The 25150-nt window shown below is 37.9% G+C and overlaps 1 protein-coding gene across 1 annotated transcript; it reads right to left on the bottom strand.

Moving 5' to 3' along the window:
* Positions 1 to 10487: 10487 nt before the first annotated feature.
* On the bottom strand, positions 10488 to 24919 carry LOC139731707 (uncharacterized). The gene is made up of 5 exons (XM_071642587.1): positions 24555 to 24919; positions 20827 to 21041; positions 16844 to 16933; positions 15893 to 15997; positions 10488 to 14302 (listed from the first exon to the last, which is right to left on the bottom strand). The coding sequence occupies exons 1-5, from the start codon at positions 24679 to 24681 to the stop codon at positions 14216 to 14218; spliced, it is 624 nt and encodes a 207-aa protein (XP_071498688.1). The 5' UTR covers positions 24682 to 24919; the 3' UTR covers positions 10488 to 14215.
* Positions 24920 to 25150: the final 231 nt, after the last annotated feature.

Below are 25150 nucleotides of genomic sequence, written 5' to 3'. Positions count from 1 at the left end.
AACACTTCCACAAGATGTGTATCTAAAAATAATGTTGCTAATAATTGTTCTGTCACTTCTCGCAGGGTGTTCCCACAAGTCCCTGATGATTGACAGCCAATATTATGCCTACATGAGTGTGTGTACGACCTCTAACGAGTGTGCCATTCATCATGAATAGTCTATGTGGAATCATTCTCAATTCCAGCACTTTTCAGGTTCAGCAATATCAATCATACGTCGGCCACGAACTTCAGGAAAAATTCGACCACAGCAAACATCGTAATATCATGTTCTGTTCATTGTTACCATCGACAGAAGAAAATCAATTTCTTCTACCTTGAAATCTTTACTACATCCACATCAAGACGGCCTTAACATATCTATAAAAAAAAACAACAACCGAGCTAACGTGTCAGCTTTTGACACTTTAGTGTATGTTTGTTTGTGTGTGTTTGGGGGGGGGGGGGGGTTTCAGTCAATTATGAGTTTGATCCAATTGGAGCAACCAGCTTTCTCTCTTATACTCTAAATTTTGTGCTTATGGAATTCATCATCTCCGGGAGATTGTCATCATAATATTAGCATCAAATGTATTTCTATTTTTTATAACATATTTCGCATTATGCCTCTTTTTTCAGCTCTATGAAATTCTACTTATAACAGAAACAACTTTACATACACTATAGTGGCATTTTAGAACCGGATATAGTTGTGAGGAGGTAAATGTTGTCTTCACCAATACCACTCTCTGAAAGGAAGTACATTGTAAATTATACTTCATGCAGAAGTAACATCACTGGTCTCTGTCGACTCATCGAACGTGTAGCGTTAATCAGACTTCAAGAAGATAAATCTACTGAGTGTTGGGGAGTGAAAGTTGTGATTGCGAGCTTATGATTATGTCTGTGTTTCTCTCCCTCCCCCACCCCATCCCCCTCTCTCTCTTATCACTTCTAAAGTATCCTTTGAAAACTCTACCAAAAATGAAGTCTATCTTCAAGTAATTATTTACCATTTGCAGATGAAACAAAAACTCAGGTTTAGCGCTTCAAAATAGTTCTAAAATGTGAATTAGGGATAGAAACAACCAATTCTAAAATTTTAGAGCTTCAAAATAGTTCTAAAATGTGAGTAAATAGGGATAGTAACAACCAATTCAAAATCTTATTCATTATAATCCATGTTAAGTATTGCTAGATATACAAAATGTGAACAATAGTTATAACAAAATTGTTTCAAGAACGTCTACACTTATGGTTTAGTAAGAAAAATAGTGATATCTCCTTACATTTTAGGCTTTATCAATTGTGAAATTTTTATATGTTAGGATGTTTTGTGATACAACTGACCTGCAATATGCATCAAATGCGATAACTCAATTTTTTTTAATCACTGGTTCCAATGCATGGGAAACAATGCCTTTAAATGAAAGGTAACCATAATAATCATAACATTATGTAAACAAAATGAAATAATAAACAGTGATGGTCTATTTCATTCCTTCCCATCTTCGCTTTTGGTAATTTCTTCTTCATTTCCCGTTAAAATTCATAATAAACAGCAACAATGCCCCTCTGAACACAGTTCAATCAGTAATATTGTGACAGAAGTCAATAGATTTAACATTTAATTTCTCTACATTCCTCACTCATACTTTAGTAATAAACAGCTCAGGAGTGACGTAACACTTCAGTGACTACCATGTATAAAAGTGCGATTACACGCCGTGTTAAGTTTACACCCAAATAAGTGAAAAATCATACAAACACAATACTTGAGGTTTCATAAAAATCGAACTTTGAATAAAAAAGCAATGAAATGTTAATATTCTACAAGTGTTTACTGAATGATGATATTGATCACAATTACATGATTTAAGAAAGTTCGCTAACTATCACATTTGATGATGTCATAAATTCACTACTCTCCCATCTATTGTGCACAAAAATTAACCAAAAAACAAATTAACATGTTTTGGGGATAATATGTCTATCATTCGACAACGCCAGCTTTTCCTCTGAAATGTTATTATTTTTGGCCATATACGATTAATGCATGAATATGATATCATTGGGGCAACTTTTCTTGATGATGTCATGCTTAAAATAGAAGTTCTGCGAAAATTTGCCTGTTCAAGTATGAATAGGAGACCTTTATGAGCATGACATCATTGGCTCATTGTACTTGCACTAGCGGCAACACTAATGGCACTGTTTCGCGAAACCATGTGAAACCGAAATACATGTACATTAATTTTCTTGATAACAGGTCTTGCTTTATTGAAACGTCTATTATGCGGTTATTCTGGCTTTATTCAATTTAACTGAATTGCACTTTCAGTCATTGTTGAAAATGAAACTACGAGAGAACCTGCGGTTACTTCGCATTGTCAACGGCCATTGGCATTGTGGTCGGTTTTTCCTCTGAATAGACACGGACGTCACCAGTGTAAAGACTTCATTTTGGGTAGCATAAAGCTTAGTAGAATTGTTCGGTTATCATCTTCATAATTATCATGAAGTAACAGCAATCCGTTGTAGCACATTACTCATAGCAGACCTCAAAAAGTACGGCAGAGAAATTGCAGATATCGTAATCAAAGTATAAATGGTTGTGGATGAAATATCGAACAATCATTGTAGTTTTAACGAAAGAAAAGGAACCAAGTTGTATAGTGTTTTCGTATATAACAGCAGGTTGGCAACCTATGTTTCTTGTCGCTGTATTTTGTCCAAGAAGTAGAAATGATAAAAGTTCAAGTACATCCCAGGAGGAAGAGAGAAAAATAAACATTGCCGACGCATGAAGTTCCATCTAATTCATTACGGCAGACCACTAAATCAAATCGTAGGCATCGAGTCATCAGCGTGCATACACGATAATGACGATTCGCCATCACTAGTATTGCTGTACCATAGCACTACAAATAGTGTTGAAGACGCGTAAATATGAAACGTGAACCACGTTATCCTTGACCACCGACGGACATTGGCCACTACGAAGGCTGGACAAAGTCTCCTGGTGTTGACCTGAGAGATACTAGTATAGGAACTGACAGGGGGTATTCACGGCAGATTTACTGGCCTGTTTCACCTGTACAACAGGGCTGGCATTTCAAGCAGAGCTGTGGCAGAACGAAAACAAACATCTACAAATAAAAAACAAAAGAAATTAAAGATTCTTCGAGAAAGGCAATGTCCAGCATTCGACAGGTACAGTGGTACGGTGTGTGTGTGTGTGGGGGGGGGGGGGGGCATCGTGAGGCGTGTAGTGGATAGTCGGAGGTCTGGAGTTCGAATCCCGCAAAGTATAGCCTACGTCCTTGGACAATGTGCTTTGACCCATGCACCATTTACACTCTCTACGCAAGAGTAAAATGGGTATCTTGCAAGAGGGTTACAATAGAGCCCTACGACAGAGCAGAGTCAACACCAAAGAGACCATCCTGGATAAGTTATCATCTTTGGTATGATGTAAATGAAAATAATCCGATGAAGCGTTTCGGAAATGAAAATGATAAGTTATGAAAATGGCACGGCTTACAGTCATCTTCGTGTAACGAGAACCCACAGACGGTCGACTGTTCTCTCCAAGGTCTAAACATTGTCATCCGCCATTCCTTTTCGGCTGGAAGTCCACAAGATTTGGGTGGGCATGCAACCTTCATGGTGTACACACAGTCTGCACAGATTGCACTTTCAGTCTTCGGAGTTCCATTGTGTGACATGTGTTGATGTGCCCGCTGGAGCTTGGAAATGGTATGGTTTGTAACTGCGCTGATGGCGAAGATTTAACTCTAAAAGGACGGTTTTCTCAAACATCATCAAACATAGTGTTTGTTGGTCCAGCAAATGCGGAAAGATTAGTCAAAATTCAATCGGCAATTTGAGGAGAGTCGGACAATTCGTTTAGAAAGTTTTACAATATGTAGGCCCTAAGCCTCGGTAAATTCCTCGTGCTGCCTTTCTTCGATGGGTAGGCTTATTCTGAAAGAAAAAAAAAATCTATGGTAGTGGAATTACAAAAGAAAAAAAAAACGGAATTCCACATACCTCCATTTTTAGCCTCCGCCAGAAGGTAAAACCTATACGATCGGCAGTGGTTATGTTTTCGGTTCCGTATGTTTGTCTGTCTGTTGGTCTGTCTGTTTGTCTGTCTGTCTGTTCATGTACAAGGTAACTTGAAAACAAAAGAACGAATTTCCACCAGACTTGCAGGATGTGTTCATGATGAGGTTAGAGAGAAACTACCAAATATGGGGGTCATGAGGTCTAAAGTCAAAGGTCATAAGGGTCATATAGGAGGACATATTAATGAGCATATATAATCTCCCAATAACTCAAGAGCGAATGGTAGGATTTTCACCAAACTCGCAGGGATTGTTTGTAATGAGGCAGGAAAGAAACGATTTAATTTGGGATCATGAGATCAAAGTTCAAAGGTTATTGGTGTCATAAAGGACATAAACGTAAGCTTAATCTCCCAATAACTCAGGAATGGATCGGATTTTCACGAAACTTACAGGATGTGTTCATGACAAAGTAAGAGAGAAACAATCAAATTTGGGGTAACAATGGAAAGGTCAAAGGTCAAATGTTATATGATCATAAAGGAAAAAAGGAAAAAATAACCTTTTTCTCCCAATAACTCATCAGTGAATGATCAGATTTTCACCAAATACACGATATGTACTATTGTATAGATAATTATAATCCTATACCTCTATGTTTGTGTTGACTGCCTACGAAATGACGATATTTGAATCAAGGCTGCTTGGCGGAAGTCAGCTCTTTCGGAGTGCATAGGCCTATACATTTCCCTGACTTGTGAATGATATAATATTATCAAAGAAATATCATTTTCCATGCCTTTTAAATAAACCGTGTCAGGTGCTTCTCTGATATATGATAGAAACATTAATACTTTTTTTTTCTTGTCTTTAATTGTTCTAACTGTGACATTACGAAATCGTTTTAGGCCTATACATGCAATTCATATCAAAATAATCCTATGGAACTCTTGCCACCTTGGACAGTTTGTCCGATTTTCCTTTTTTTCAGAGTGTTTATCATTCTAACCTTTCTGCATCAGCTGAATCCACTCCTACCTTATGTACGGGGGAATTTAGAAATCTCCTTTATCGCTATGCAATGCCCCCCCCCCCCCCCGACCAGTCTATGATCAGATGGTCTAGCACCTCTTTAGACACACTACAACTACCATTGCGGTTAGTACAGATTTTGGTTCTTGAGGAATCAATCAAGAAGTACGATATTGTTAATGGGGCAACCGACACCATGGAGTGCAGTGCAAATTTAGTCAATGTTCATCATAATAGTGAAGTACATACAATGTACCTCCTCGTTCAGAAACACGCACTAAATTGTGAAAACAGCAGAATGTTGTACGCAATGACAAGGTAACGTAAATGGTGGACCCAGGGCGCACAAAAAGGAATACTTCATGTGTATCCAGGCGTTGTTTTCTATACGATGGCTGCCGCCATACAAGATCGAGTTCCATAGACTCAGATTCGTTTAGGATCATCCCCAAAATAGCACGGAGGCAATCTAAGACAAACACATTTCCATCACGGCATGTATCACCTCTTTGCCACGGCAAAACTTACGGCATGATAATATGACGACAAAACACCGGCAGTTTTCAATTATTGTACCCATGCAGTCATAGGTCAAAGCTCATAAAGATAAGTTTTTTTTTGCTGCACATTCATTTTTCTTCTCCGGGTCTTTCGATCCACCGGTATTGATTTTTCCCGTTGAATGAATAGAAAAACATGCGACATTAGTGCAACAAATCATTCAGTGTGATACAGTAGACAATTTTGGATCAATACATACATGTGTTGGTTTCAGCATTCAGTAGCGCATTCTAAGATGTGTGCAATAGACTGCAGATCTAGAACCAACAACCTTGTTTGGATCCTACAGAATAACTTCCTCCGGGTCGACTTGGCACTCTCTCCCTCCCCATGTCTAGAAAACATAATGGAACAGCACATCAATAATTGTCACAGAGCGTACGTACTTTCCGTGTTCAATGATGTCAATGTTATAATCACATGATAACTTTCGATTATCTCCGTCCCGAAATATGAAGAAAAAAACAGTTGTTGAAACCTTACTTCTGCAAGACTTACTATATCTTCGGCTTATACGTCAGGTGTTTAGTAAGCCCACTGACTATCATAGTCATACTCACCTGATGGTTAAAAAGGATAAACTATCTCTTCAGTGTAGCAGGTGTATCTCCTCTACCAAGCTTAGTGAGAAAACAGACGGAGGAAACCAGATAAAGAGGGTCCTTTCTTCGCCATGCCATACATCAATGTTGCCGCTGCTCCAGATATTAAGTGCAGGTCACATGCGGATTTGCGTTCTACATCAACCTCTCCTTCCTATACTACATTCATTATATTCCTGCTACAGAAGTGTAGCGGTCGCACTGAAAGACATAAAGTTGGTTTTGAAAAGCGCTGTCAGCTCGCGGTCGATAGCTCGGAAATGCAAGCCCGAACAATAAACAAAATCACAGAAATAATGTCACTTCCTTGTTCAGATTACGCGCGTTTATATTGTTGATACTTCTTTTTTTTTCAGCGATCCTGGTACACCAAGTACAGCTGGAACTGCAAGAAGATCTAGTAGGTCTTTGGTGTAGCGACTGAATGAAAAGATGCTACAGCAGCGGTCCCGGAGTAGCGATCTCCCATTCAGTGGAGTACGACGTCGTGGCGTGCTTGCTTTAGAGCAAGAAGCACTTTGAGCTTGCAAGGTAAAGTAGAAACTGTGCATCGCACAAATCACAGTACTGCCACAGCTATGTCATGCCTCTTTGGTGTCTAAACACTGATTAGGCAACCTTACCTGGTTTAACAATAGATGTCACCGCGACGGGACTCAGAAGAAACCCTCTTCAGAGATTAGCAAGGCCGAGAATGCAAACATAACTGTTTTGTCAAGAATAGTCGTTGCTTCAGAAAAGAGTCGCTTTACATGTCACCGAACTCCTCTGAACATGCTGAATGGCTAGGAAATATCTATGGAAATACAACAAATGCTATACAGGTTTGTCCCAATCTAAGTTCGCGGAAGAATGCTCGTCCGTCCAATAAAATCACGGTGGATTATTTCTGATAGAAACCATTAAGTTTGATACAGCTTTGAACGTTCGACCAAGGAGATTTTGAAGTTTCCAAAGTGGTTCCAAACACTTTATTTTCTCTGATTCATGAAATCCATTGTCAGCGATGCATGTCGACGTTGAAGCGAAATTTCCGGATTTTACGCTAACTGTATTATTGTATTCTGGCTCTAATGTAAAATAGTATTACTTTGAAGGACTGAACTGAGGCTAACAATCACTCGAGATCTATAAGTGTATGTTTGATGAGGTAGAAGTTTCTGTGTCATCATTTAAATTTCCGCAGGCATGCAATAGCGATTCACGTAATTGAAATCACCTACTAACAGAAACGAGTTCATACACAAATGGCATATACTATATGTTTTCGAAGACAGCCATACATAAAAAAGACTGAATGGTTAGTCTTTCATCAAGTAGGGCTATATGATATGGGAAACAACTCATCTGTGTTCCCCATGTATTAGTTTGGATTGCGGACGTAATCCTGACGAAGCGGTATATTTCCGCGCATTACCAATGAAGATTTTATTTGCTTTTAGATAGACCACTATATTGTTTGACTTTGATCAGATTTGCCATGCGTCACTACGCACGTGTTTCGTTTTATGTGTACAAGGACTTTTATCTCTGTTAGTTTTTCGCCTAGACTGTCTGTATTAATTTTACTCTTCAATTAGTATTAAATAGAGCAAACGCAATCATTACAAAGCTGAGGCATGATGTAATGAGTCCTTACGATATTCAGAGCAATGAGTTGAGTCGCTATAACTATCATTATGTTTGGCCAGCTTATAGTCACTTCAACCATGGAGCTACTAACAGAGATAGTAGCTCCATGCTTGAACACTGCTATTTGCTTTGAAAAATCTGTCATTGCATGTATTCGTACGCTTGATGGCTTGACAGAATATAGACATCGGTGTGCGTATACCCAATAGACTAATCGAGTCCTGGCGGAAATCGGAAACCTTTGGAGTTTGTTTTTAACTTACATCACACGTATAGTCATTGACCTTCAGATTCATTTCCGCTACGAAAAAAAGAAGATGTTTTGAAATGGCCATGGCTGCAGAAAACCTATGATCGTCAATGATTGCAGTGATGAAAAGATTTTAAAGTGGAATACAGAGTGCGCGAACATGGAGGCAGAATAGATTAATAAAGCATTTCAAATCTAGATATTGTGTTTCCTTTCCTTGGGTATTTTTCTAGGAGAGGGTTAATGTGTTATCTGTTAAACGTCTCAAAGTATTGACAATTCAGTTTCAATATTGATGATATCTTTTCTTTTTGTTTTTAGAGTCATAATTGTTCAGTCCATGAAGTAAATGCAAAAATGTCGTGTACTGCATTATTACATGAGTAGTCTGCCAAGAACGCAGACTTATGTTTGTTTGACATGTCCGCCAGTGAAAACTAGTTGAGGGGTGTGGTATTTTGGCGCCGGTGGGGTGGGTCTTGAAGAAATGTCGACTCACTCTAACTGAAAAAACAACAACAACAGATTGGGGCTGAGGCTAATTTGAGCCTCAGGATATACAAGTCAATCCTCATGCAACCTCCTTTTTAGAACCATGTGCTCGAAATCGTAATTATGCCCTTGAGCGGCCCATATCTATATGAATGAATATTTTATAAAGTAAACAGTCATGTAGAGATATTCTACACATAATGTAATTCACGTGCACTATAGATAAAGATGAAGAGTTGATAACCGATATCAAGTGTATATACTTCAGTAGCCCTGGCCCCAAACAATCTCAGGTAAATCCAACGAAGGATCATTCCCGCATGCAAAATGACGATTACTCAGGGGCAAAATAAGGCCCACTATACGAGAAACGTTTATAAGAACGGAACTGATGAATTCCCTCTTCCAGATCCCCGCAATGATTTTATGTCAACCGATAACACCTTCCCGAGAAGTGGGAAACTTCTTTTTGGTATATATCTGTTTTTGTTTTCATATATTTCTAATTCGTTTCTCAATGTATTTCCCATTCCCAGTTCAGTCTAAAAATCAGGGGGTTTATTGTTTGTTTGCCGGGTTTTTTCACGTAGGGTCTATAATCTGGGAGGGGGGGCATTTGGATTAGTTTGAAACATTAACCTTGAGAAAAATCATCAGGCAAAAGGTTGACCATTGATGATATGATAGATAAGCACTTGAAGAATAGAAGAATAAAGAATTTGTTGAAAGAATTTCTGGGAACTCCTCAAGAAATGCGAATTCCCTTTTCCGAGAGCCCTACATCAGCCTCCAGATTAATAAACTCTCATCGAAACTCGGCAGTGGCAGTATGTTTTTGTTTAAAACCATAAGCTCAAAGTATAACAAAGAAAAGAAATGAAGCATCATTTCATTTCATATTACTTGTGTTTTCATCGAATGCTTGGGGCGTTTTCCGAGGACTTTTTTGTGTGAATCGAACCCAAATACCGAGGAATATAATACGATAACTTGATGTGATTGTGGGAAAATCCAACAAATAGAAGAATCATAAAAGTTAAAGTTAACTTGTGACAGTTATACGTATCAATCAATGCTAACAGAATGATATTCAAATAATTCGACCCGTATCTTAAAAGTCTGACAAACAAAACTGTATAATATCTTTATCTCTTCCATATTTCCCTCCTCTCGTCATTCCAACCTCTCTCTTATACCTCTTTCCTTTTCTCTCTCTTTCTATTTCTGTTTTTCTTCATATTTTTCATGAAAAGATCAAACGTGCTTGAGCTAAACAAGAACGCAACCAGAAGAAAATGAAAAATAATTACATTCTAACACCGATATTTAATATGCACAGAGTACAGACATAAACCGAGTACATTGTACTCCTAAAACTGCTGCACGTGCAAAAAGATTTTGTGAAACATTCGTCCCATAATAACATATTCATTCTTTTCTACTGTAATAGTCCAAGTCGCTCATGAACATGTTTGGTCATCTATCAATTCATCGTATTTTGCTTTTCACATCGAAATCTTAAAAAGAACTGGAATATGAATGCATTATTACGAGCACTTCTTGCAACTGTCCAACCACTCCTCTGGCCATGTTATCAATAATAATTCCGCTTATGTGACTCTGCAGAATAACACAACACACTTGAATTATCTTTCCAGGCGAGCAAAATCTTTTGCTTTTAATTCATTCTTACAAACAAACATGTCTGCAAACAAACAACACTACCTACGCTCAAATTATACCAGTCCGAGGAATCGATACTACTATAAAAAAATAGTACAAAGACTTTTATCTTAATCATAGAAAAGATACAGCAGACTATTAGCAGATAATTTCTATTGCACACACAAAATAAAATTAGCTCTGAATATTTAGACACTGTTTGCACAAGACATAATGAAAGAGAGACACAGAGGAGAAATCAGAACGAGAAACCATCGTTTAGGAGAAAAGAAATTTGCCTTTATGGCTGCCAACAGTGAACTTCAAGTCATTACACATTTTCCTAGGATCGCTAGGTGTATTGATCGCGTTGTCACATTCATTCTATGCTAAATCTAGAGGAACGATCAGATTGACACGAGCATGCACCTATCCATAGTCGATCTGCCAATCTAAAAGTTTGTGACTGCAATGGAGTGGAATAGTCACGTTCTCACTGCTATTTGAATTTTAATGATCGGCCTATACCCAGACAGTAATTGAATTCTACGTGGATGCATTATGTTAAGTTGTCGTGGTTCCAGTTCTAATTCTTGGACGTGCAATCCCTTCAGACAATATTCCCCGATCAGGGGGTGTTTCACAGAGACTAAGTTTAACTCAAGTTTGTCTTGGTTTATGGGTGACCGTTCATAAGTTTTATTTCGTTGTAACAAGAATTTCGTTAAAGCCGTTTTTGTTATAACGGTAGTGTACTGTACTCCGCTTGAAGAGAGACTATACTTCAGTATCAGGTACTAGGTTTCATCCGCTTGTCTGCACAAATCGCACGTTATTTCATTTCATTTCTTTTCTATTCAAGGGAAATGAAAAACAAACACGCTGGTCAATGTGCGATTATGCATGACCGTTTATACCTCGCTATACCGAAGGACAGCTTCCCACAGTGTCCTACACACGACCATGGGCCGTATACGGTGAGTTTGTCGGTTACCTCAACTTTTGTCAACATTTTTAATACCTCGTTGAATGTGAAATGCGGCCTTGTAATCACAACCTTTCAATACTGAAATTTCATCTATGATTGTTACAAGACTTGAATATGTATCACATTTGAAAATACATACTGTACTAGATTTCACCGTACAGTGCACATCGCACACTGTCGATTTCATGCAAGGCCCACAGTAACAATAAAATAATCCTATTTACGCGCGAGATCGTTCAAATGTTACATAATTACAAAGAAGTTCCGACCTCGGTGGAGAATTATGTTTCTCCGTTTGTCATGTAATCATTACAAGGACTATGGAATGTCGAAAGCATTATTTTCCTGCCCATTGGCAAGCTGATGATAAGAGATGGCATGCCACACGCTATTGTACATTACACACACATTCACACGCACAACACACAGACACACAGCGTACACAATGTACGCAGGGATACACACACGCACAAATCCATGTCACCCATCCCTACTTTGGTTACCAAACAAATGTGGATACCAAGAAAAATCCCCAAACCAATCTGCGAAAGCTTGTTTAATGGAATACTGGGCTGGCTTCAAACTATCTTATTTGTAAACTGAGTCAAAATCCCCTCCAAAATCACCAAAAATAACATAGATAAAAGTGAACACTGCAATAGTTATGTGTAAAACATTGGACAATACCTTAAACTGACTCACGCTGTTGTCTGTACAGATGTGTGATTCCATTTACAGAAATATAAGAAAAATATATCTCCTTTCGAATAAATATACAGCAGACAAAATATTTCAGTTACACTACTTTTCTTCCTATACCACAAGTCTGCTGCTGAAGCGTCTCAAAGATGATTTTTGACACAGAAAGAGAACAAATAAAGAAACTAGATTTTAACCCGTTTGGTTATCACAATATATGGATATGCTGGTATAGCATCATGGTAGCCTTTTGCAAAGGCAGCTCGCTATAATTTGAGGACACACACAAGGTCTGAAGTGGAGTGGACTCCAAAACACAGCGCGCGAGCGGCGAGATGCGATCCGATCGTTGTGTGCGTGCGAGTCCATTGCGAGCTGCCCTTGCAAAAGGCTAGCATCATGGTAGATCATGAATCGAGATATTATCATTCACCTCCAAATGACAGCCCATACGGTTTGTGGTATACGTAACGATGACGTTACAATGTAAAATGTGATCTGAAGTGCATTTCATGAAGCGTTTGGTCATTTTTTTTTCCAGACAAACTGTTACAAGCTTTTGAAATCCTTGCATCTGATTGACTAAGAGCGAATTTGTCCGACAAATTTGTCGGACAGAACATTTGATCATTATAATTATGTATTTTCAACTATTTCAGAATGTTTGGCTGTCTGACACTCCATGGTGTGCTAGCTGGAAAATGACGTCACTGTTCATGACGACATTTTCCAAATAGTGCACTATTTGTGAAATGATGTCCAGAGTAATTATGACATCACAAAGCAATTCTGACATCGTGCGCTGTTTTCTTACCGTCACTCTTTGAACTGTAACAATTTCTAACAAAACACTTGTGACATCACAACATAGCATTCATCACACAACTTCTCGCCTCACATTTCCCCTTCTTTGGTTGAAACGTTTTTATCCAAAATATATAACAAATTTACTCTGCTTAAGCTTTTAACCAGAAACTCTCAGGGCAAAATATATTTGTCTACTATTTCAGTGGGGTCTACATAAAACAACAACAACAATAACAACAATACTGTTATAACAATTATGGCACTTCACGTGGAACAAAAAACCTTTAAAGTGTCTAAATCATTATCATGGACATGACACTGACGTAGTTCTATATGTGAGGGGAAAATTCTGTAGATTGTAAATAAAAATCTGCAAATAATTGCTTGCACAGAAAGTTATCGCTGACAGTATGCCTTCTCAAAGTGCTTTGACAAACCCATGATGGCAACGCATGATGATTTTGTTGTTGGGAGTGTACAGAATGTCCAAACTTCAAGGTTTGAAAGGCTATCTTGGAGAGTTATTTTACCCTCTACTTCTTCTCACCCAACCTACTCTTATATACATCGTAATGTCTTTCTTGCAAGTCCTCGGGGTAAAAAGCAACAACACAAAACTCTGATTTTCCCCCTAATTTACCATGATATTTCAAACTGCGCTTGCATGGGTCTGAGATTTTGTGATGAACCATGAGGGAACTATTTCAGATAATGTCATAAATACGTGTACTGGATTGCCGCATTTGGTCAGCATCGGTAAAAACAATGGCTATAAATATCTTTGCAGTATCGTACAACATTTAAAAACCATATATCTGAAAGGAAACTCTTTTTTGACCAAAAGTTTGGATCTGAAGTCCATATACGGTTCGACCAGTACCACTGGACTCTTGGCGTAGAAAGACATACTTCCTGGGAAGTAACTTTGGGTCGTCTGCTACATGGACTTGTGTGTTTTGCCTTTGAATGAAGCAATATTTCGGCAACCTGCGAAACTTCTCGTAGCCGGCTAAAACGCAGTTACACTGGTTTTAGGAATAGGGAGACTGCTTGTTGTAAGATTGTCAGTTCTCCTGATGGCGACTGCAGCTTCTTAAGGCGACCGTGTGACTCATCATACCCTCATCGTTTTGTGGAAACATCAACTACTTCAAGATGTCATGCTCCAAAGTGTATCACACTTTCTCACCCATCGAGTGGGTTTATGAGTGCAAACTTCCTTTGAAAAGCTCTCTCTGTTTTTGAGCAGTTAAGGTGCTATGTTAATGACGAGTTTCTCGAACGGGGTAGCCACTGGTGCCTCGTTGTCAGCGTGATCCCCTGCAAGTCTCCGACGTTTGCGCACCGAAATCTTGCCTCGACGTGAAAACAGTCATGATGTCATCGGACAGTCCATGACGTAACGGACAAGTTATATGACGTCAGATGTGAACGCTTGGTCACCTGCAACATTCGGAGTGCTCGTCTTCCTTGCCCAGTTTGATGCTCTTCGCCCGAGGGCTGGCGCACGGGTTGAGCTTCGGATACTGCAGGGAGAGACAACAGAACCACACCAGTGACGCTGAATTAAATAGCGCCCTCTTGACCCATTGCGCTATCATAAACATTCGTACCCTTAAAGGACAAGTTCACCTTCATAAACATAAGGATTGATAAGATGCAACAATATTAGTAGAACACATCAGTGAAAGTTTGAGGAAATTTGGACAATGGATGCAAAAGTTATGAATTTTTTAATTTTTTGTGTTGGAACCGCTGGATGAGGAGACTACTGCAGCTTGTGAGTCATATGCGTACAACAGTATAAAGAAAATGTAAAAGAAAATTCAACATGTTTTCACTTTTTTCGCATAATAAAAGAGCACTTGACTTGCCTCTTTCTAAAGGCAGGGGGAATAATATTACCCATAACATTTGTCGGTAACGAGTCAGAGGAATGTGTACTTTTTTCAAAAGATGGAATTTTGTGAAATTCTCTTTATATTTTCCTTATATTGTTGTACGCATGTGACATCTAAGTTATTCATACACTGAAGTAGTCTTCTCATCCAGCGAGTACTGCACAAAAACTTCAAAAATTCATAACTTTTGAACGGATTGTCTGATTTTCCTCAAACTTTCAATGATGTGTTCTACTAATATTGCTACATTCTCTCAATCCTTATGTTTATGAAGGTGAACTTGTCCTTTAAGTATAATAGAGTATCACGCTGTAGGATTGGTACACACTTGACATTTGGGTCTCACAGTTCTCTGTGAATAAAGTAGACCTGCCGAGCCCCGTCACTTATCGGTACAAAAGTACTGAAACAAATGTTGAAAAAAATATAAACGAACATAAGTTGGACAAGTATGTTAATTAATTAGGTATGGTTGATGAGGGTGAATTTTTCAACAAAGTACATGTCATTTGGAGTCTCGACCCTTTCTCTTGTGTTTACTGGAGGGGGAACTAGGTTTGTTTCGACGGAGAGTCAGAAAGCACCTGAAATCATTTAGTAAAACCATAATCTTTCTCTAATGATCTCTGAGAGGAGTTTGAGAAGACAAAGCCCCCTAGTAAATTTCAGGACTTCAGTGAAATAAGTTGGTCTAGGTATTATTTGAAACACAAAATGCATTGAATCTTTCGCGTGTATTATTCATTATTTATTATGTTTGTCCACGGAAAATTATTTACAGGTGTCAAACCTATACGTTGCTAAATGCTATTGTGCCTTGCAGTGGGTGCCATACTATACCATCGCAAAGCTCGATCGAGGTTTGCCTCGGGAATATCGATGAAGAGCAATTTGTCAACAATCAGTTGCAATAAAAACAACTCGACGCAGTGGTTCATTAATTTGAGAAATTCAAACCTGTTCGACGTTCATCAGTTAAAATCAGTGTACATTATGTATAGATATATGATTATATATTTCTTAGTTTAACCTGAATATTTGATTTGAACATGACGCTCCATGTAGAGGTACCAAATATTTCGACCTAAATTATGCGAACGTCTGAAAAGCGTTTGATTATCAGTAACACATCGTGACTGCACTCCCACCCCCAAACACAGATATGGTTGTATTGGTCACGTGACTATGCAGATTAAAAAGAACAGATAAATTTACCGTATATCTCAGAATCTGTTTGGCGAGGATGTGAAAAGCGTCGAAGACCAGATGGTTCTCCCTCGCGCTGACCTCCACGTACGGACACCCGAGGCCTTCGGCAAGCTGCGGACATTACACAGCAATGTAGGACGGCGAGATGAGAATGACACCACGCAGACAATAAGGGGGGGGGGGGGGGGCAAAGAAGAACAAATAATAACAGTTTGATGGATTGAAAGATAGAGTAACATATTCCTGTTTACGATTGGACACTTCATGATTGTGCAATATTAAAAACAATATTAACAGAAGCTTCCAAGCAAATGTGTTCCACGTAATCTAAACATCAGATACGATATGCCCTATTGATTTTATTTTGATATTTTTTATTCATTTTTTTTTAATACACCACCTTGATTCAAGTTCAAATGCGTTGATGTGGCGGACATGTCCATTCGAGGTTCGATTCTACCATATCCGTGAAACAATAAATAAGATACAGTATCGTATAATTCTAAGTTTATAGTTAGCGTAATCTGTAGCCTGTTAAACATGTGATCTTTTAAAGCTGCTGTTTTGATCTCCTATTCGGTAAAAATAAAATGAAATTATTGAAAGAACCTCCAAACAAATAAGGAGAAGCCCACTGGCGACATCAGTAAACTTAGAATCAATCATACCATTATATGCAATGTATTATTGAAAGGAGCTGACTTAATCGTGGAAAATGTTGCGTTATTCTTTACAGTTGACTATATGTTTAACTCTTGTTACTAATCAGTCCATTGTTTGTATTGCACAAAAAGTATTATGTAATCATGTTTTGTAATTATGTTAGTTCATCTTCAAGAAGCATTTATTTTGTCGTTCATTTATTTGTTTACTCTCCAACAGCATGGAGATTGGAGATCTAAACCTGGTTTACGTTACTTCACATTCAGGAAAAAAAAGTTGCAAACCACTACTTACCGCATAGCCGTGCTCCATGCTTACTTCCCGCCAATCAGCGAGATCCACCTTGTTGCCTAGCAACATCCAAACAGCCTCAGGATCAGCGTTCTGCGTGACAGGGACAGAAACATACAAGCACGCATCGTTATGGTTTGGACAGAGTATTTGTAAGTTTGTAATTTTAGGGATAGCTACAGCTTACCATTTAGCGAACCTTTAGTCTATTTCCATAACTTCCTTTACTTTATCCAGAGAATTACTGAAAGATGCACAATACAAAATGAATCACATTTAGTAATAGAGTCGAGTTTTCCAAGTCAAAATGGGCATAAAATAGTTTATTGTCATTATGATGATTCTCATTGATCTCATGACCAACCTTTGAATGATAGGTGTCTTCATGATAGCTTTGTGCTTCGTTATTCACGATCATATATTATTGTTTGAATCAATAAGTGTACTGACTATCTCCAAGAAATGGAAATTTGTTTTCTTGTAGCAAATCTTTTTAGTCTGGTGGGCTTTCTTTTCTTGAACATGGCACTACGCTGTGAGCTGTGAGAGCACACTGACTGCAAAGCGACTGAAAGTAAAATTCATATCAATCCATATTTACCTGTTTCATCATCACTGAGCTCGTCACTGTAACTCATACTATTTCGAGATACTTTTCTTTTGAAGTGTTCTCTGAAAGATATACATTTTAACGAAGTCTAAAGGACTAGCGAGGTATGTGTTTTCACACCCTGAGCCCCATTGTCCTCACGAATAAGCCTTCATAATGAACTCAGTTCGCGCTCTCCCATGAGCTGAAATGAGGGATTTTATTTCCGACTTGAAAATCACAAAATAAACTCATTATATTTTTTATTCGACTGACTATACTAGAACTGCTTATCTGTAGGTCACAATTTGACTGACAAAATAACGAGGCTGTTAAATACGTGAGGTTATGTAAGGTGATTGCGAAATTTCTTGTTTTTTGCCTGGCGTTCACGTACCGTACGATACACATTGCTGTAAGCATTAAAATGACTATAGCACTGAATGAGTGCTCCTGCGAAGAGCATGCCCTATATTGTCGTTAAAGAGTAAACACGTGATGTATTTGCAAATCTGTCTGTTGCCCGATGCTGTACAATGTCGTTTGTGCAATGTCGTTTTCGGCATGATACTATAGATTAATGTCGATAAAATAAAAGCAATGACGATGTCCTATCGAATCATAACAAAACAAAGAAGTCATGGATATAGACTTAAGTTGCTTTGTTGTCATTGTTTCTGTTCTTTATATTCATAACTACGGAGAAAAACAGTGGGTTTCTTCCTCTCTGTAAAAGTATACGTATTTGTGCGTACATGATGAGCTCCTTATGAGAACAGCGCCTTCGTGCACCCACATTAAACATCTCTTCCGCAAAACTCTGTGTTACCTGGTACCTGATGGTACAAACTACGACGGCTGTGTTATTACTAAAACAATGATACTTTGTGAATTAGTGAAAGACACATTAATGTGTATCTCGTGATTTTAACCCTTAATGTTACCACTATACATGCTTGCTATATCAAAGTCCACATTCTTGCATTATCTGGGTAATAGGTTTGAACAAACAAACGTTCCCAACTCGGGTAAACACTTAGAACATACTTGAAATAATATGCGAAACAAAACAAACCCATTTATTCACACAAGCGGTCTTATCAAGGCATATAGTAAACGGTGCCAAAGATTTCCAAAGCACGAATTGGAGGTATTTGACCTTTCATCACACGCGGCCATGATGTAATTGTGGCAGCACTTTAACTCTACCATTACCTCGGTTATCATAGTCTATGAGATGCCAGACTAGTATTGATAGGTGTGGTTCCAGGTGGGTTAAGGACCACTTGAAGAGTCTGATAGCAAAACAAGTTGACTCCATTCTTACTAAAACCTGCTAAAACACAGAAAATACTAAGAAGATATGGGTTATTTTTATTAACTTACAGGAATATATGCAACATGTGATGCATCACTGGAAAGATCTTATTTTGGGCTATCTGATGATGGACTTAATGTCTGGAAATGGCAACTTAGTCCATTTTGAGATCAAACTTTCACATGATGTTTCCGGTTTTCATATAAAACACACATTCTCCGGTGGCCCAATTTCTGTGTGTGCTCAACACTTGAATTTCTCAGGGGTTAAGGTATGATGACATAGTTGGAGAGATATGCGAAATCTCTGTGACACACAGAGCTCTTAGCTGTCCATTCTTTTGTAGTTATGTATTGTTATTATACTTGACAGTGTTTCAGTAAAGTTATGCAAACTTCCAGAGTAGCTGGTATAACAGTTGTGGTTAACACCATAGTTTCTCGTAAGTCACTATTTTTTTTTTCATTCGAGTGACTTTATTTCCAAGCCACGCTTGAAAAAAGGTCTCGTCGTCTTCAAGTGTTTTAAAAGTACCAAACCTTGTGATTGTTATGTATGATATTTGTATCTGAGAAGAGGAACACAATTAAGTAAATATCAAGTTCAAGTTCAGATAAACGGCACTTGTGTTGATTTTAGTTAATTTCTTAAAGGTTGTGTGCGTAGTATAGAAAAGAACAACTCGAAACGAAAATGGCTTTCTCTTCTAAACGGTGTATTATCGCAGCAGAATGATGAAGGGCAAGGATGTGATCTCTTCATGATGAATAATTTAAGCCACGCTATTTCACTTAGAGCAACATCCCTCATTTGCAAACGTTCTTACATGTTTGGAGGAACAATAGTTCTATGGAATGTCATATTGCACAATGATCATGGTACTCTACTTATGCCTAAGTGAGAACATCGAAGGTTATTGTTAAAATTCTTTGAATATGTCATTATGGTAAGACGTCATGTGTGCATCTCGGTTCTTTACGGCAAGTGGCTATGATGCCACTTTCTCTGTATCCCTTAATAATTTTGTTTAGTACATCCCACACAATATTCTCTCCCTCTCCCTCTTTGAAGACACTGCTCTTCTGACAGTGGTGACATCAATTGATATGATATCCCACACAATATATTCTGGGCTACCAGATGGAGAAATTCAGTTGTTTTAAAAATATGTTGGATTAGTAGCCATTAAGTAGACCAATTAAGTCCTATGAGGGCTCTGAGAACTATGAAATGTGGAAGTCATGTAACCTTTAAAGAAAAACACAACTAATATCACCTTAATCCACATGGCTCATCTTAGTTGAATCAAGGAGGTTCAAGAGGAGTCACAACCGTCTTATTTCCTTTACTAGATGTTCGATGCCGCCGCTCAAAAATATTTGAAGCATGTGCCAAACAGGATCTGCCACGCAGATAGTAAGACAATTGACTCGTGTCTCATTGCATAATCACCAACCACTTTCTAAGGAAAATATGTCTTTGTGATGGTAATTACTTTTCGCTCTCCCTTCTTATAAGAGATAGGTGGTACAGACACGAGGATGTGCGAATTGAAATTTCGCAAAAAATGCTGAAATAAAGATGAAAATTCCTCGACTGGGCATACCAGGACACTAATCTGATAAATCTATCAATAAAGAATTATACTTGAAGATTATTCCATGTTAGTTTTATTTGTCGGAATTAAGTGGAAAAGTGATAAAACCTGCTTTACCAGGATGGTACAATTTTAAACATTTTCACACGATACAGCTCTGATTTACACTTTTGCACAAATTTTTGCACGGGATTGACTTTTGTTGTACATGCTTTATCATTAAGTGAAATTTCATTTTATTTAATGAATAAATAAGCAAAATATGGCCAATATTATGTTAACGTTCAAAATGAATCTTTAGATTGCTCAGCAAGATGGCGGCTTCGAACATCGATCATCAAAGGCACAAATGCACCTGTGAAATTCTTTTGTTCATCAATAGAGATCTGACAACTGTTTGAATAATTACAGCCAGTTGGAACTCCAACTCTTAAACCTCCTTGGTTGAATCATTAGCCTACATTTACCCCTTCACCCCTTACCTCGATGACCATCGGGATCCAGACTTCCTTCAGGTGCTTGAACGAGTCTAATCTGGTGACGTCAAAGACCAGGACCACGCCCATAGCCCGTCGGTAGTAAGATGCGGTGATGGCGTGGTAGCGCTCCTGACCCGTAGTGTCCCAAAGCTGCAACCGCACACGTGTTGGCCCCTCTTTGTCGTCAAGGGTCAACTTGGCGACGCTGAAATCTACACCTGTTTCGACAGATGGAAGCAGAAACAAACTGAATAGAGTAGAATGTGCCTTTAACCCTCAGTGTGCTACGTTTTATTTCCTGGTCATAGGTATAATGTGTGTAAAATGTGTGTACATGTTACTCATTGGCACATAAAGGGCTAAATGGACCGGGTGATTACAGGTACACTGTAATGCATTCCGACTCGGAGAGTGTTTTTCCACACAATTAAAGTTATACTATTGTCCTAAATGAGTTCAAAGTTTGCTCAAAAGTTTGTCAGGGGTCTCTTTCCCCTGACGACTATACCACTAAGAGCCGATTGAACAGGAACCACAAATATAAGTATATCAGACAAATACACATGGGCAATTCCGCGGTTAGTAACGTTACATTTGAACAAATTTAGATATTTGTTTTTACTACAAAATTACCATTTATTCATTTCAAGTCAAAATTATGTCAAAAACATATTCATCCTTCCCATGTTTATGATACAGAAAAGAATGAATACGATCCAAGAAATATTAGAATTGCTATGGCAACTTTAAGGGCTGGTTAGTAACGTTACGAAAAAAGGACATGACCAAAAAATCAATGTCTTGTAACAAAAAGTGTGCAAAAATTCAAGTTACTTCAAACAAAGTGTTGCATTAATTTCAATTATTGCATCATGACAAATGTTCCTGCAAATTTTTTTAGCAGTTCGACCAATGATTTTTTAGCTAGACCCCCAAAAGCATGGTTAGTAACGTTACAGTTAGTAACGTTACATTTGTCCGGAGTAATTCTGCAGGTCATTTCAACCTTTTGTAATTGACAAAATGTCACATGACTTCTGGAGTATTTAAATGTATTCATCTTTTACCCTTTAGCAAAGCTTGGAGGAAAAAATTTCAAAGGAACCCACTGTAATTTGCATTTAAGTGAATTTCAGCATCCCCAGTCCCACATGTACATTTTAGAAGATGGTTTTAGATCTCGCAAAATCAATAAATACAAAAAATAAAATCTACTGAATTTGAAAGACCGTAATGATTAATGAACATCCATGGCATTAGTTGATACCTAAATCAAGGAGTAAGATAAAGAGGCACATTTCTTTTATCCATGTCATGTCCACCTAACTGCGGAATTGCCCACATGATGATTTCTGACCAGCCAATTTGTTGGTCTAAGTTGAATATGCATATTCGTTTGGGATCCGTGCCAAGTAATGGACTACACGAGATGGTAAATTGCCCTTCAACCGGTACTGCTTGCTCGACTGACGGATTTGGATGAGCAAGTTTTCATCATATTTGTTCGAAATCTATACGTTTTCTTTTCATTTTTGATTGATTAATGAGTCCATGTGTGATTAACCCCTATTCGCTTGATGGTCTTGTTTGTTAAGTGGTAGTTGAATAAATACACACACACACACACATACACACACACACACACACACACACACATATATATATATATATATATATATATATATATATATGATTATATATTGATTTCTGGGAACAGTGTAAGATGTGGAATATCTTAGTCATGCGATCATGCAATCATTCTAGTGGTATAGAACGTACTATGTGGGGCGGATTTGACCAATGATGCATCGGGATTGAGAGAACAAAAACAAAAACAAAAAACAAAAACAAAACAAAACCCCACAAAAATGAACACGTCACAAAACATCAACTAATCGATTCATGATACAAGAGCTTAGTATAAAGGGGGTGATTGGGTGGAATTGTGAGACTGTACAGGCTTACAGTACAATTTTCCAATCATGTTCAAGTTCATTCGCATAAATGGAGTACAGTTCGCAGAATACAATGATAAAAGTTTCATACTAAACGGGCTTTTAGCATATCATAGAATCGCCTTTTTGGTCGATGCAAAACAACTAGAATTCAAGTCATCCTTGAGACAAATTGAAGAAACTCACACCTGAATAACTCTCTCAGTCGGAATGAATTTCGACATAATTTTCCACTGCATTATTGGGGTGTTGTCCTTAGTCTATTTTCAGTTACCACAATATATATATTTATATTCATGTTCGCAATTTATCGATTCATTATACTTTGCTCATTTTAACATTATGATAAAAGATCAGATAGTTGTAATATATGAATCATTTGACGCAGATAATATCAGAGTTATGTTGCTTGAAATTATGCGTGCCAATATCTTAACAAAGTATACAAAATTTTCTTCTTAAAGTGGATATCAAGTCCGAATATAAGTTAGAATTTTGATTGAAATCGGGTGAAAAGCAAGGAAGTTATGACATTTTGGAGTTTCGTTAATTTTCCATGAAACAGTTCTTGAACGGTCAATATGAATGTGCAAATGGCAAAGTGAGCTTGTCATTCCCTCACGACTTGCCATATAGTTTGTACATAAAATTTTTGAATTTCAAGTTTTTCATTCAAACGCAATTATGCCCGAGGCTCAAATCCTAATATATCTAAGTGATCACTATTCTGAAGTTATTCAACCAGGAATAACATCATGTTTTAGACTTCAATGACAGAAACATTGAATTTTGGTCATTTTTTTTTACACGATCAATGGAAAATTTAATGTGAGGTTATGACACGATCGGTGCACGCATTTGTATATTCATATCCACTGTACAAGAACCGTTTTGCAGAAATAAGCAAAACTTCAAATTTTCATAACTTCCTTATCTTTCATCCGAATTCAGTCAAATTTTTACCGTTGAATTCGTAAGATTTTATTCTTTTTTATCAGACTAACTTATTTTTGGACTGGATTTTCCCTTTAACAAAAAACAACGAAGTTAAATCAAAGTCATGACTTGTGTGGATAGGCCTACGTGTCAAGGGAAACACTGCACTCTGCCGTTAAATTACCTTTGACAAGAAGAGTACAGCCAAACATACGGATTGGACATTTTAAGAGAATAATTGGACGATTTTGTGGCATAAGGAATCTCTTGACTTATAAAAGTTTTAAAACAGATCTTTATTACGACATGATATCGGATGCAACCACACGACTCATTCAGTATAAAGACATTCATTATTAGAAATAGTTCAGCTACTGTATAAGCACCGTCCACTTCGCAAAGTCAGCTTTGCTCACATGTTACAATTCCAAAGAGTTTGATGTGAAAGATATGTTTTTTTTCGTACATGTCAAAAAGGAACAAATTCAGTGAGATTTGTGAGACCATGCATGCCATAATGCCCTCACCTTCATCAAAATAGCCATTGTTTATGTGTCCAACATTCCGATATCACTATTCTGACACACATAAAAAAATATGTAACCTAAAATGTCTTCACATTCGATCTTTTCTTTTATCTTGATAAAAGTCTCGCCGTACGACCCGCATGTTTACACGTTTATTCTTCGATGTTTTATAGGTGTATTGTTGGAAACCCCTCTGAGTTAACATAAAGAAAGAATGGCGATATATTGTGAAAAAAACCCACAACAACACACCAACGTTAATATCACAATTTCCAGTCGTGGAACCAAAATATTTTTATGACGTCATACACACCTGTTGTTATCTGCTCTGCTTCTTCAAATGTTCCCTCAGCACAGCGAGTTACCAGCGACGATTTGCCAGTCGCAACGTCCCCTATCATTATGGCCGATAGAAGCAGGTCTTCGAAGATTCCGGCCATATTTCAAGCAGTGATTATAGGTTGCCCCCCCTTGTCACTTTCAAGTGGTCCCAGACATTTTGATGTGCTGTTTGTTGACGAACTCTCTTTGAAACAGACGATAGTTCACTTCTGTTCGTTACTGGTGACGTACAGGTCCTACTGCTCTACAGCATCCAACCTCGCCCAGAGCCTTTGGTCGTGTTGGTCATAATGTCAATATCCGAACACAAACAAGATGTATGTACCGTATTCTCTCACAACGTGAGTGAATACGCGCAAGTCTGTTCACATGCGATGTTTATCAATAGTTAGTATACAAACTCATCTTCCGATGGCTCAGGACAACATTAACAATATCGAAATATCATTGTCACCGTGTTGAGCTTCGTATCCCGCAGCGAAAAGTGTGTTCCAGATCCTTGGCACGTATATCATATAGTCTTATAGCCTAATAATAAAGGGGAAAAGTCACCTATAACTATCAAGC

The sequence above is a fragment of the Diadema antillarum genome, unplaced genomic scaffold, assembly GCF_040938485.1.
Source record: "Diadema antillarum isolate AM-2024a unplaced genomic scaffold, OU_Dant_1.0 seq00000383_RagTag, whole genome shotgun sequence".
In the NCBI taxonomy this organism is placed as follows: domain Eukaryota; kingdom Metazoa; phylum Echinodermata; class Echinoidea; order Diadematoida; family Diadematidae; genus Diadema; species Diadema antillarum.
Note: the sequence above shows the minus strand (reverse complement) of the source record. Positions and strands in the feature narration are given on the sequence as shown.